We start from the raw sequence: 15,270 nt of genomic DNA, 5'->3' as shown, positions 1-15,270 counted from the left end.
TGGAGATTGTGTTTGTGTTTCTATCTGTACCCTGTTTCAGGGAAAACAGACTCTATTGTCTTATTTAGTGACAAACCAATGCCGACTGTATATCCAAGTACGTGGATAATGTTTTGTCCAAGAACGATTGTTCAGTTTTACCAAGACATATGTGGTTTCCACACACCCGGTGTAAATGGCTGCATTGTGTTTGGCTGAGCTAGTGTGCGATTTGGCTGCAGGCAGAGCAGACATGGAGACATGCCAGTTGTTTTAATTGAAGATATGGTTACTTCGTATGGATTTTCATCATTCATCTTTGTCACTGAAGTTGAGAGATATTTTTGGAAAAAGATGTTCTTTAGTTTAGTTATTTAGTGTCTTTTGCTGTTTGAGATTCGTCTTTGTGTATATGAAATGAGCAAATACTAATAAAACAAAGAGTGTGTTTGAGTGAGTTTTGCTTTATAGTCTAATAATATAAGTACAATGTTGCTTATTTTTCAGAAATCATTTATAGGCCTACATTTTAAAGGGAAGTGGATATTATGTAAAAGTCATGCACAGGAATTCTTAACTGCATGTTAATGAATGGGAACAATTTTAAAGATCTGTGATTTTGTTTTTTTTTTGTTTTTTTTTTGTTGTTTTGGTATTAACTAGCTTTAGCTCATTTATTGCGATGAACATAGTAAAAAAAAGCATATTTTGATTTATCTCACACTGTATATTTCCCCTATTCATATTATATTCTATTGGTGGTGTTCATGTCTCCCTCATCCAAAGGTAATAATCCTGGAGTGATTGCAGTTGAGAACAGTTAAATACTGTTAAAACAATCAATAAATGCACAGATAAATTAATGTAAATGAAAAGACGCAGATAAATAGGTCTGCCAAATGACTAAATATTAATGTAACATGTCTAAATATCATGTCTCTGTCAAAGTGGAGTCTAGAAATGAGTCAGATGAAGGAGAGAAACCAGCGGCCAGACCATATTCATACAGCCGGGGACAGTTCATTACAGGTGGAAAATATGGACGTTGAAAAACTGAATGATCCTCTCGGCCAACACATGAGCCTTTCTGCTCAGCTGCCAACTTGAAAAGAATGCAACTAGGCCCAACACTGGCTGTATGGCTGTTACACACACATGTGCAGGACACACAGCCTTTTGCAGCAAATACTAGATATTTGACATAAACTGAGCACTGGCTCACCCAAACCAAACAGTGAAGGCATTGTATTAATGAAGCAAAGCAAAGGAAAGTTGAGACATTACTAAAGACATTAATAAATGATACATGTGTAACAACTTACTATGTGCAGCATGAGATAGTCCCCCAGACCAGGTGCGCTGTCAATCCTAACAAGGATGCCATCTTTCAGGGAGGTGCTAAAGCCAACAGTCAGCCTGTCGGTCCTAGTGCTTGGTCTCTCGTTGGCCGGCCAGTTGAATGTAATGAGGCCTCCTCCTTTGCCAAAGATGTACGTCGTCCCAGCTGAATAAAGTAGAAAGAGGTATGTAAGTATAAAGAATAAAGGACTACATCCTAACTCCAACTTCTGTACTGAGTACACACCAAGGAATCAGTGTTAAATGATTGTAAAAGTTGTTGTGATGCTTTTTGGAAGAGATCGCCACTAAACAGATGTTTGTTACAACATCTTTGAGCGAACGTCTGGAAATTATAAATTGCCTTGGATGGCTGACTGCACTGAACATAGTACCACAGTGGTTAACAGCTGTATGGTCTTTTGATGGGTGTACAATAACAATAAAATACTGAAAAATCCACATTGCACATTGAACACTGCACACACATTATATGGGTGAGTGGAAGAAAGGCACCACAAGCATTTACATGAACATCATCACCATATGCTATATTTAAAATACACCATTCCAAATTGATCAACAGCAAATGTGTTAGTAAGTAAGCAACACAACAAAGCTGTTGTTAAATAGCTCAGTGTAGCAGTACACGAAAAGAGCTCCGTACTAATATGAGTCCCTTTTTGTAAAAAAAGAGCCCCTGGCCTTATGAAACTCTTTGCTCTATGCTCTGGTCGCAGTAGGCCAAACAGAAAAAAGCTAACAAGCTCAATCACACACATTGTTTCATATGACTCTATGGTGTTTCATATAAAGTTCCAGAATAACGGCCTTAATAACCATAACTGCATTAGTTTGAAGCCAAAAATGTACAGATCGAGACACACAAATGTAAGGACACATTTCATTCATGAATGTGAATACACTGCATGAAAATGACAATATTGCAAACCCTTATTATCATGGAGTGTAATAAGCTGTCTCATTCCCCCACACAACTCGGAGTGCGTCATTTGGTTTGTCATTTGTTGGCTGTTTTGCCATATGCTGCTCCGCATGACTACTTCTAAGCTGGGAGGCAGAGCATGAGCATGTGGGAGGAAGATTCCAGGCAAATTTAGACCATTCCACAGGACTGCACTGAGCTGCACCTTGACTGCCTTGATGGAAGGAACACCTACATTTACTGTTGGTCCATGTATATTGGACTGTGACACTCTTAAGTTATAAATGTGGTTCTATATGCAACCACGATGCGTTTGAAATCAAACTATGAAGATGTGTTTGTAAACCCCCTTACCTAAATTAAACTAATTATGATTTGAAAAATGGCTTAACAAACAGACAGGAAGTGAAGACAGCTGCAACAAAGTTCTGGGAGAGCAAAGTCAACATTTGTTGATATCTATGGGTTCCATACTTCAGGCAGTCATTGACTACTAATAGTTTAATTTCTGATTATGCTAGTTTGTCCAATAGTTGTGTATATGAATGGAAATGGTTTTAATCCAGCTTCAAATCAAACACTTTAAAGTCTAAATGTATATGGAACTAACTTAATGGCTGACTACTTAAATTTTGGCATTGGTCAGGCCATATGTCCTGACGTCAAACAACGTGACTCCATTCTTTCCACTCTTTCACTCAAACGCTAAACACAGGTGTTGCCTCAGTCCTCTATGGTTTTCTTTTACTCACTTCTGTGTCTTCAAACATTCTGCCGACCAAAAATGTGCAGATGAGCGACATGTTGGTCTCATCTGTGACAACAATGTGGATGCCAATAGGATTAGGTGAGAGAGCTGTGCGGGGAAGATAACCTGTCACTCAGTGTAGATAAAACAAAGGAAGTGATCACTGATTTCAGGAAGCACGGCTGTCACTCTTCTTCGAGAGTAGAGTTGTTGAGGTTTGTTAAATGCTTCACATTTTCATTACTTTCTCATGTCAATCGATAAGTGGCTTTATTCCAACCAAACTTATACAGTATACTATACTATACATCATGGGTATTCCTCAGCTCTGTCTGTGAGGTCTGTTGTCTTTCCAGGTCTACATGGTTAAACTGGAATTGAGTCAAGGGCAACTGGACTTCTTGCTTGTTGGGCTGAACTGTAGGTTCAGGACTACTACCTCTGTAGGTAGGACTACTGTGTAGCATTGCATGTCTGTTGCCCTTATTTGTCTTTCATTTGTTTTCCTGTTAGAAATGTTTTAGGAAGTATTTTCCAAAGGGTCTAGGGAAAGAGTTAGGGTCCAACAAGTCCTTCCTGTATGACCATATGCTCATTTGTCACTACCCTCTTACATGACCATTCGGAGTGTCTCTTGAAATCTGCATATTCTCCCTGTGTCTTTGTGGGTTCTCTCCGGGTCCCCTGGCTTCTTCCCACCACCCAGAGGTTAACTGGTGACTCTAAATTGCCCATAGGTCTGAGTGCATCCATCCTGTCAGCCCTGTGATAGACCAATTTTCCGATAACAGTGGGGCTTAACTCCATCACCCCTGCAACACTTACAGGAAAAGCGGTTAGGATAATGAAAGTTTGGATGTATGGAGGCATCTCTTGAAATATCACCCCTATGGCCTCCGGTGTACTAAACTAAAGACACATGATTGATTCATATGATGATTACGGAGCCAACGCATTTGTTGACTCTCAACCTCTACATGGTTAGCTTGCGAAAAAACAAGACCTTTTCCCATATTGATATGCTTCAGGTACAGAAAGGTACTTCAGGGGGATTTTGGTGTCTTGAGCAAGGACACCTTGACATGCAGCCAAAAGGAACCAGGAACTGAAACACTGACCCTGTGGTTCATGGAGCTACCCCTTCATTATGGTTAAAATAAGGAATTCAGGAATCAGGGGACTTCTGGATTTCTGTTCAGCGGGTTTGTGTTTGCATCTGTTAAATAGACAATCTTGTCCAATATCTAATATTTTCAATGATCTCACTTTGTAAATGTCAGTATAGCTGATGATGGCTGACAAGATGCCTGTCCTTGATTATGATAAATGTGTCCCATTACATTCAATAATCACTCCTGAATATGACTTAATGATTTGATTACCTTTACAAAGCTGCAGCTGAAATTAGATTTTTCAACTACCTTGAACTCCCTGCACAATTAGTCACAATTAAGACTAATTAAACATGAGAAATAAAAATAAAGAAGGGAACTGACAAAACAAAATCATTTGTGTTTTTAGACTAAGAAATTCATGCATTTGTCTTTGTAAATGAAAAGTAATTCATTCATCATTAAGTAATTCAGACGAGTGTTTCTCTCTTTTTGTCTTATAGGACACAGCATGTTGAAAGTACTGAAACTCACTTGAACAGTGAGGAGCAGAAGGCTTGGAAATCCAACTGGACATTTTGCCACTTACCATGACCGCCCTTCAGTGATGTTGGAGACCTGTATAAGGAGATGGAGGGATAGGAGTGGTGCAGATGATGCTGCTTAGTGTGAGCATGCAACGCTGCCACCGCCTGAGGTCCGCTGGCACTCACAGAGTTCTCCAACCTCCCCGATAGGGATGAGCTCTGCTTTGTGGGTGCAGCGATACATCCCATAATCAGCCACCCCATCCAGGCAGTCTGATAGAGGACAATAAGAGCGGAGGCTTGGCAAGAAGCCCCTTTCGCAAGACCTTGTGAAGGTAAAGCACTGACTGGGCACATGATGGAAGGTCTAGAGATTCAAATACAGCACAACAGAGTCTTCCACGGAGCAAAAGTCTTATGAGAATACCCTATAATAACGCAGACCAGAAGTCTATGAGCCACTGATTTTTCCAAACATCTGACACGCATGCTGCCCAGAGATGCAGTGGGTTGAGGTTAGTCAACCATAGCAAAAGACCATCAGAGAAAGTGAAGTCTAATTCAACATTATAACTGAACACATATTTGCAATATGGCCTGCAGGTAACTCATCTCCTCTGCACTTGACTTGTGGCTCAGCCTGTGCAGCCATTTGTTAGCTGCTCCTCATGTGCTACAGTCTACGGTCTCCGTCTTTCTTTTCTTTCTCCTCAGGCATCCTCGCTGTCTAATCCCATTCAACTTGTGGACTTGTTACCACTGAAGCCTTAAAGTCGAATAATGCAGATCCAAGATTTTGGAAATATCCATAAAAATCACAGCAATGGCAAACGTCCCTTTCTTTAGTTTTCCTCTGATGTCCCTTGCCAGTGACGGACCCTCCTTTAATGTATGTTCAGATATTGCCACATGCACTTCAACAGAAGACAGCAGAAATGCTCTGGATTGCAGAGCAGTCACAGCGAGAGAAAGAGTGAGAGGGATGGAAGGAGGCGAGAAGGGAGAGGGGAGTTAGGAGGGGCGGTGCTTAGCAGGTGCTGAGAGAGATAGCAAAGGTAGAGAAAGGTGAAGCACTGATAGTAGGGATAAGGCCATGTGAAGGGAATACGGAGTACACAGTGAGGATGATTACTGAGAAACAGAATATGAATGAATTAATAATGACATAAGGAAAATAAAAGACAAAGAGAGATTGATAGAGATTATATTTAGAGAGAATATCGGTGCACTGTGGGCATCCAGAAACGCAGAAACATATCAACTACATTCAGATTCAATGACTACAATCTGGCCTTTGAGACTGACACCAGAAAGGTAACGCATCTTTAATAGCAGAGATTCATTTAAAGAGTTAGAGACAGTGTGAAGAAAGAAGGAATCCAGGAAGTTGCCTTTGATAGGCTACCCAGGGCTGAACACTACTTTACTAGAAACACCGGCTGCACTTCCCTCCTGCTACCAAACTATGACAAGTTATGTTCTCTTTGTTTTATCCCTGTTTTTATTTGGCTCATATCTCAGTTTCTAACTCATTTTGATTCTTTGCTACTTCACTTTTCTAGAGTTGCTCTAATAAATATATTTAGGTAATGCTTCCAGTCAATAAATAACAACTTATTTTCAAACAGCCAGAAAACATGCTTCCAAAATAATGCCATCAACCTTAAGAAAAACCATCTATCGTGTACTTTGGCACTGACACAAATTTCAAGATGAATCCCACAAGCTGTGATCATATTTGAGCACTGCTAAGGCAAGAATGGATAGCCATCAGTCAGGATTTGGCTCTGAGGCTGATATCCAGCACGCCAGAGAGAATTACAGCTGGCATGAAGAGCAAGGGTCAACATCGTAAACACTGAGCCTGCATACATTTGAATTATTTTCTAATAAAAACCTTAAAACCCATGAACTGTTTATAATAGGTCTTCAATATATCACAGAAACACGTAGAAAAAAATCTGAAATCTTGGCACTTTTACCCGTACTGTGTTCCTACACCAGAAACAGCAGCAGCAGCAGGTAGAGTCTTGTATTAACCTCGTGCAAGACTTGCATTGTTGTTCATATTAATTCTGTGTCATGGGGCATGTTCATTTGAGCACTGGAAGTGTTTTGTTAAAAAAAATGTAGATAGAGGAGCCGACATGAACATGATGGATAAGAGAAAACTACAGTTCAAAACAAAAAAAGTGTCACGAGAAGGTAAATTATCTTTGTGTTTTTATCTGTGTGATCATTAAAACATGTTTTAAAAGAAAGGTGGAAGAACATACACAACTTTGGTTATGTATTGTAATCTTAGCTCTATGAGTAAGGGCACAGTAACAGTTTTGGAAGATAGATTGTTTGAGCTGTGTTTACTAGAAATACTTTGGCTTAGTGCTTTTGTGGAGCATTTTAATGTGTGTATTATACAGTACAGTGTGTCATAATATTATTTCTGCAACAGGCAGTTATGATCTGTATTATATTGTCCTTAGAGCACAATGTCAAAGGAGGTTGTTTCTGTTTCGTTGAGTAGTTGGCTGAACATCTACACCGGCTGCCAAAAAACAATGAACTAACTAATAACTAACAATGATGCTGTTCTGTTTTTTATTTTATCATTTTGTTTAAAATTTCAGCAGGAAATAAAATAATACTGGTTTAGTTGAGTTTAGTCAGGGCCCATGTACAAAGAAAGCACATTAATCTCATTCAAAGAGAAGAGATGTTTTGTACCAGATTTAGCCACTAATTTCCATCTGCAGTCCCTGGGCATGTTGTAAAATTCAGTTTTCAGTTTTCATCGCCTTTGTGTTTGTCTCTGCAATCAAACAGGGATTTATTTTTAGAGCTTATGGAGAGAGGCTAGGCGAAGAAGAAAGCATCTTAACTGTAGCAGCAGTTGGAGCAGTTTGAGCGCGCTAAGGAAATAAAGCGTGAACATCTGTTCTTTTAAAGAAAAGCACACCAAATCAAGAAAGAAGCTCTCTTTTGAGCTTCCAGGAGAAAACACAAAAAGCATGTCTCACCTTCAAACTGCATTCTGCCTTTTTTGGTGAAGAATGTCAGCTTGTCCGGACTGTCCTTGGTCATGTCTGGACATGCAAGAAATAACCAGAGGACGGACGTCCTCTGCTATAAAAACAAGTTAATACAGGGCCAGTCTAAATCTCTGAGGTAGGCAGTTGATACCAACGTTACAGTTCCATTAAAGCAAAATTAAGCATCACAAAGACGGTGCCTCAGCAGAAATATACAGCAAAGCCTGTCACATTACCATAAAACATGGCTCTAAGGAATTATTAGCCTCCCTAATCTCAGGAACACTCAAATGCAGCATTGCACTGTTCAAATGACCTGTCCAGCGTGATGCATGGCTGTTTTCCCCATCTACTAAAGAACGCCAGCTTCTCCTCTCATTTACCCGTTCTTGCTCTCTTGCTTTTTTTTTTTTTTTTTCTTTCCTCGTGCCAGATTTATGCAAGGCGGGAACACTGAGGTGCAAAGCTTACACAAACAACAACTGGGGAGGATGGGCAAGGTGAAGGTCAACAAACACATTATCCCTCACTTATCAACAGCATATTAACACGCTTCCTCCCTCTCTCGCGTTAGACAAACCAGTTCACATCAGCCCCCGTCCTTCTTCGGGATCACCTATCTGCGGCACCCAGGGAGGACGTGAAGAGCTGAGAACAATATTATGACGTTGGACTTTATCTCCTGTCTGTTTTCGAAATGCTGCCACCCTGAGACCCGTCCCACTGCTATCAGCAGCGGGAGTCCAGGATTACATTTGGGGCTAAAGACACAGCTTTATGCACTTGCTGATGGTCAGGGTGAGGAGGTTGAGGAATCAATGGGAATGATCTAGACTGCAGCAGAATGGATATAAAGAGCAGTGAAGGGGAAAATGGACCCCACTGATGGCTCTGATTGCCTGCCAGCCTGCTTGCTCACGAACCAGCTGGCCCATCCCCATTAATTCCCCCCGACTGCCAGTAAGACCTCCTGTAAGACCCCTCAGTAGACCTGGTGTGACTATATGCAGTCTGTCTTTCTCACACGCTGACCCAGAGCCTCATTTCCAGAACTGTGCAATCGCATTTTCACAGTTGATGATGAAAACAGGTGGCGGAGAGGTGTCAGGTGAGACGGCAGGAGAAAGCAGAGGGCGTCTGTGCACTCCGTGCAGCTGGTGATAGCACAGTCGTGTGTTTTCTTTCTCATGCATGTTGTACAGCAATCATATGAAAGGCAACTGGCAAATATTACAACAGTATTTAAAGATTGAAACTTCCAGCACTCTGCACTAAAGAAAGGGAAAAAGCAATCAGGACTTTCATGGGACAGGCATACCATATGTTCCCGATTCTGCCACCAGAGCCATTCTGGTATATCCCATAGCATTTAAGCCAAACTGTGGTTTCTTCCACAACAGATGGGGATAGATTGTGAGTATCAAACAGCCAGATCTGCTCGTCTGAACTATGAGGGTTTGTCTGTAGGAATTTTTGAATTTCAGAACCATAGTTGGTTGCAGTTGGGACTGGGTAAACATCCTGGTTGTGTTTTCCAGTGCAATCCCAGTCCAGTGTCACGTGGGTGGACCCCCAGAAAACTCACAGCTCAGACTCTGCTTATTTCCAGTGGCATATTCAAATCCATATTTCATAGGGCTGCTGGTCATTTACTTTCTTAATGCACCACTTCATCTTTTTGTGAGTCTCATCATAGGCTCTGTGACAGATGCATGATGGATGGAGCCTCCAACTCCAAGACAGATCCACCTCCAACACCCTCACTCTTTCAGATTTCCATCCTCTCGTCAGCTCACAGTTACTGAGCAGAGGCTGAGCACGTCATGCACGAGAAGCGGTGCAAAAAGTACTGATAACGTAAAAAGCACCAGTTGCACATACTGTAAAATACAAATACTAGGCTGGAATGATGTGTCTATAGCAGCATAAAAACATGTAAGCGTATTTCTGTCTCTTGGATCTCACCACGACTTTTCTCCAGCAAACTTCCAACTCTATTCACAAATATCAGAGTAAAGCCAAGTAGCTTCTGCTGCACAACTGAATGTCTGAGTTCTTTCATTGGCTCAGGTTCATTATGTCTCATAACATAATCATAAATCAAACTGCCACTTTTAATGCTTGATTGCGAATCGTTTGTGGTCAATAACTGCCCGTAGTCTGGAAGCCACAGACATCAACAGATGCTGGGTTTCTTTCCCCTGATGATGCTCTGCTCGGTCTTTTATTGCGGCCTTCTATTTTCAACCAACCCCTTAAATTAAAGCTGAGATTCTCCAAATGCATTTGTAGAGCCAAAACAATAAGCAAGGACCTGACAAACAGATAAACAGACAATAACAGCTGTGGACTACTTCATCTGGTGCTCTGTAGGTCTCATGGTTTAAATCTGTGAAACACTGATAATACATGATTGAAGGTTCATCAAAAAACAATAATCTTAATCTCATGACTGAATGTTAATAAATATAACATTGTTGTTTGAATATGCTCTCTGAGGTGTCCCATTGTACTCACAACAGCATATTATACAGATTATAATATTGAGCCTGAAGAAGCTGCTCACTGATACAAAATGAAGATCAAGACGACCCTTCGAGTGCACTGGAATTTTTACCATTGATGTTTTACTACATGAATAGTGATAGAAAACTAGACAACTCTAGTAGTTATCTTATTTAATTTTTTTTTAAAAAGAAGAAGAAGAGACAGATTAAGCAAACCTGAATCAATTTCCGGTACACAGACTAAAGGAAGGATGGATGGACTGAATACAAGCCTTGTGGCTAAAGCCAAACCCATCTGGGCCACAGCAATGATGCAACCCTGTGTCAACAGACAGACAACTGCCTGTTTCAAAGGAAAATCTGTGTGCGGGCCAGTGTGTGTGTATGTGTGTGTGTGTGTGTGTGTGTGTGTGTGTGTGTGTGTGTGTGTGTGTGTGTGTGTGTGTGTGTGTGTGTCAGCATACAGGACCTGAGACAGGGACTACCTGTATGCATGTGTGTGTTCTATTCTCGCAGACACTTTGAACTGGATGCAGTCATTTCATCTTTCACCTGTGCTATTAGCAGCAGGAACCCAAATATCTGCTGCTGTGCAAGAAAAAAAATTAAAAAGGAAGAAGAAATAACTTTGTGTGTACTGTGTTTGAAGGAGCAAGTGGGAAAGAAACATTATGATTAAACATGAAAGAAAACTGAGCTGATGTTTGATTGTTTGTTACATACTGTATTGTATATTTAATTTTATTTAATTTTTTAATAAAGTACTTTTCTTGAAGGAATAAAAATACATGTAATTGTGACTAGAACTAAAGTTTGTGTGCATGTGTGGTAACATGCAAAGCTCTCTGTGCATTATAGGTTAATGCTGCTCTGCCCCCTAGTGGTGAATAGTATCTATACAGTCCAATCAGTGAAAGTCACTCTTTAAGTAATAGCAGGTGATGTCAGTGTTTCTTTGGAACAACCCAGTGTTATAACCGATATGAAAGTCCTAACCATCTCAAAATATTCCCATACTGTATGCTACAGCTTGTTATTAGTCTTATTCACAGCCCTCCAAAAAGGAAAGTCACCAGCTGGATTTAACCAAAAAGATGTCGAGGATGTTTATCTGTCCTAAAGTGGGTCTTTGGCATTTCTAACTCTAATAATAACTAATATACAGTTTATTATATTGGAAAATATTTTAACATTTGAATGTAAGACATTTTTTAACCTTTCTTTTAAATGTTTTCACCTTTCTTTGTGCGAGTGACCCCCCTCAGGCTAACCCCACCAACATAAACGACTGTGCACTGTCTTTTGGAATGATGGATTCCCCAGAGCAAAGACTTGTAACATTCTAAATAAACTCGCAGCACATCAGCATTATAGCTGTATTTTTTCAAAGGAAGAAAGGTGATGACTCAGTCAGCCAGTGGTACTCTCTCAGGCTCTGACTCCTCGCATTAATAACCACTGATGCAACTTCCCTTCAGCCATGTGCAACAGCCAGCACTTACCTTTAAGGGACACGTCCCTTCCTGGATTAACCAAAAACTGCAACTGAATCCTAACATAAAACGCCGCCAACTGCTGATTCATCTAAATTTCCTTTAGCATCAATCATCGTACAAGCTCATTGGTGGCACGGATCAGATGTTTCACTCACTGCCTTCATGTGTGTGAAGTTACGCATTTGAAACTCACGGTCATTGCATTGTGTGCCAGTGTAGGAGGTCATGGAGCAGTCACAGGTGTAGTTCTCCCACTGCTGGATACAAATACCCATGTTGGCGCAGGAGTCCTCCTGACAGGTGGTGCTGGGACCTGTGGAAGTCCATTCATCCCCACGAACACATCCAGACGACCCGACCACGAAAACAAACGCACACACAGACACACACACATGCACAGTGTACATTATACTACACTACAAACTTAGTCCATCACTAAACCAAACCCAAATGACTTGGTTCCCCCACCTTCTCTTTCAGACTCCACATCGAAATGTTTGAAAACCTAAACCACCATTTGCTTCACCCAAAGTTTCCTCACCTTCATCTTAATTATGGAGCAACCTAGTAACTGGCTACATTTTGAGGTTTACTACTTTCTGTTTGACACCTGTTTTTTTTTTCCTCCTAGCCTTCTTTAAATTACAGTGGCAAAAAAAAAGTATGTGAACTATATGGAAAGAAGTACTACACAGCACTACATCTTCACTGCACTGTCACTGCATATCATCTTAAAAACATCATTCCAACCATAAAGTATAGTGGAGGAAACATATGATTTGTGCCTGCTTTGCTTCTTAATGATCAGACTTTGTTTATGTTAATATTTTAGGCACATTATATTTGTTAATACTCTTGACTTAGATGAAGATCAGATCACTTTTTATGACAAATAAATGGAGAAAACTATGAAATTCCAAAACATTCACTGTTATTTCCTTGTCAGTGTATGTCCAAAATGCATCTTCTTGTATTTGTATATGTATCCATTGTTATTCATTTGTCCTGTTGTTATCTTCATTATTTAGTTACTGTTACCATAAGAAAACAATTTACTTGGCAATAAACCTGTTTTAGATTTTGAAAGAGCAACAGAGAGAGAGAAAGTGAGATATTTACCACCTGGGATGTTATCATGTAATTTAATGGCCCATTCCTATATAAGCACAATACATATAGCAGGTCACTCTTGTACCTGCCAGGAAGTCAATTGTGCATTGTTATTTCTGGATACTGATTAAAATAACTACAACTAGATAATTTCAAAATGACTGGTTAAGTTTAGACAAATGCTCCTGGTTTGGCTTCAGATACTAAAGTAACATTAATAGCTGTTATTTTGAGAAAAAGTTATTTCCAATTTTAAAGTTCCTTGTTTTGTAACCTATCCCCTACCTCCTCCTTGCAGATTTTGAAGTTACTCCTGAATCTGTCATATTTCCTAGGAGCACTAGATGTCACTACTTGGACATAGATAAACTGATGCACCACTGTTAGGTATTGTAGCAGGTGTATTCATGCTGTTTTCACTTTTAACCCCAAAGTTGTCAGTGCATACATAAAAACAACACATGTACTGTATTTGGCAGGCAGTTATATGTGTGTGTGTGTGTGTGTGTGTGTGTGTGTGGTTTGAATGTTGTGGTGAACGGGGGTCCAACAGGTGTCAGAGCACACAGAGAATCTGACCAGGGCCGTCAGACCATGCTGACACCTGTCCACCTGGTTGCTGTTATGTGTCAAACCCCAAACACATCTCACAATTATTCTTCACCAACTTTAAAGCTACAGTATGTGACTAATGACTAGTTGTAGTAGAAATATGTTCCAAAACCTTTATTTCAAGAGGTGCTGCCAGCAGCATCTATGACTCAGGCTAATTATCCAGTCTAGTGCAGGGATTCAGGAATTCTGTAGGTTTTAGAGCGAGGCTCGAGTATCTAACCAATCATAACAGGCCATTTACTGTATGTCTGAACTCTGAACACTCATCTGATTTTAAATTTTAATGTAGATGTCACAACACTGAAAAGCTGATTCATTTTACCTCTGCTGATTCTGTTGGCTGAAATGTTTTGCATCTGTGCAGTGGGGCCATCTAGTGACGGTACAATATAGTGCCACAGCCTGAAAGACGGCAATAATCATGGGCTTTGATAAGGTCTCACTTGCTGAGGAAACACAAAGCCACTTTATGTGATGAAAGCTTGTAATGAAATACAGGCAGTACATGGTAATACAGTCTAAATGACTAATCAACTGATATGATACTGAGGCAAAACAGAAAGAAACCATAGAAGCACACATAAAATGAAACATTAGAATGCCATGGACAAGACCAACAAACGGTGATTGATGACATTTTATTTTGAAAAATGAATTACGCAACCATTACTTTCTCGCAGTACATACAGCAGAGTGAATAACATTGTTATCAACCCCATTCAGAGTGTCACAATGAGGAGGACATCCGTTACACATAATGTTATTGTCTGTTTGGATTAAAATGAAACGTCAGCTAACACATTCATTTGTCTAACATGGAAATGTCCAAAAAACAAAACAAAACAAAAAAACACAACAGAAAAAAACATACGGTACACTCAATGTCCAAGTGAATGATATGGCAAGCATAAGAAAAACCATCAGTCAGAAAATGATTTCCATGCAAACAAGAGCAGGTTGTGGAAACTGGTCCAGAACCTCAAGTGTATGACAACAACAATCACAGAAGAATGCACGACTTGCACAGGAAAGATGGAGACATTTTGTCCACAGTGACATTCGCTTGCTCATGCAAAATGTGTCAACAGCCCGTTTTGATGTTGCTACATGATATGCATGAACAACTGGAGATTAACAGTAGAACTAACAAACACCTTTGGCAAGTTTTGCTTTGTGAGTATGGCCAGATATAGATTTTCAATGCTGCTATTACGTCATGGCCAGGTGTAGCACTACGTATCCAAATTCACAGACTCTTTATAACAGACGTTTTTAATAGTATTTACATTGTTTTCTGATTCATAAACCCCACTGCAAACAGGAACTACTTAGCACAGCTTAGCAACTTACCCAGAGCAGTACCTGTGGCTCACTTTCAAGATTTAAAGTGACTGTATGTCTCACATGTAAAACTGTTTCTGTTTCAATGGATGTAGCTGTGTACAGGGGCTGCATAAAGACAGAATAATGTCTGTGCACATATGTTTACGTGCAGTTCACAGAAGCATTATTGTGCCTTAAAATGGGAAACTTGAGCTGAAGTCTACCTTCATCCTTTTTATATGTGTAACTTGTTATAATAATGGCTGGGCTCTATGAGCTGCCAACATGTGAATAACCAACATTCATTTCTGTCCTTGTACCCATCAAAAGCAAGATGTGTAGACAAAATGAAAGAATAATATTCATCTGTACTACTGTACATTGTTTTGTGGGATTAAGAGGTCCTATTCAAGATTGACACACCCACAACATGGAAGACGGCGTAGCACCAGTCCCAGACGCTGTTATACAGGATTTCAGGCTAATATTAGCAGCTCAGTCCTTTTTATGCTTTGGGTTTGAATAAGTTTAACTGAAATT

The 15,270-nt window shown here is 40.1% G+C and overlaps 1 protein-coding gene across 4 annotated transcripts in view; it reads right to left on the bottom strand.

Moving 5' to 3' along the window:
• Nucleotides 1-15,270, bottom strand: part of nrxn3a (neurexin 3a) — a 125,001-nt gene that overhangs the window by 16,430 nt on the left and 93,301 nt on the right. For all 4 annotated transcript variants that reach the window (XR_003298632.1, XM_033326282.1, XM_026356426.1 and 1 more), the window contains exons 18-19: nucleotides 11,876-11,995; nucleotides 1,302-1,483 (exon numbers count right to left, since the gene is read on the bottom strand). Coding sequence is in view for 3 of the 4 variants with exons in the window: in XM_033326282.1 (XP_033182173.1) it covers nucleotides 1,302-1,483; nucleotides 11,876-11,995 (302 nt within the window). In the remaining variant the exon portion in view is untranslated. The remainder of the gene's footprint in view (nucleotides 1-1,301; nucleotides 1,484-11,875; nucleotides 11,996-15,270) is intronic.

This window comes from Anabas testudineus, chromosome 12 (assembly GCF_900324465.2).
Source record: "Anabas testudineus chromosome 12, fAnaTes1.2, whole genome shotgun sequence".
NCBI lineage: Eukaryota > Metazoa > Chordata > Actinopteri > Anabantiformes > Anabantidae > Anabas > Anabas testudineus.
The sequence above is the reverse complement of the archived record's forward strand: the minus strand, read 5'-3'. Positions and strand labels throughout refer to the sequence as shown.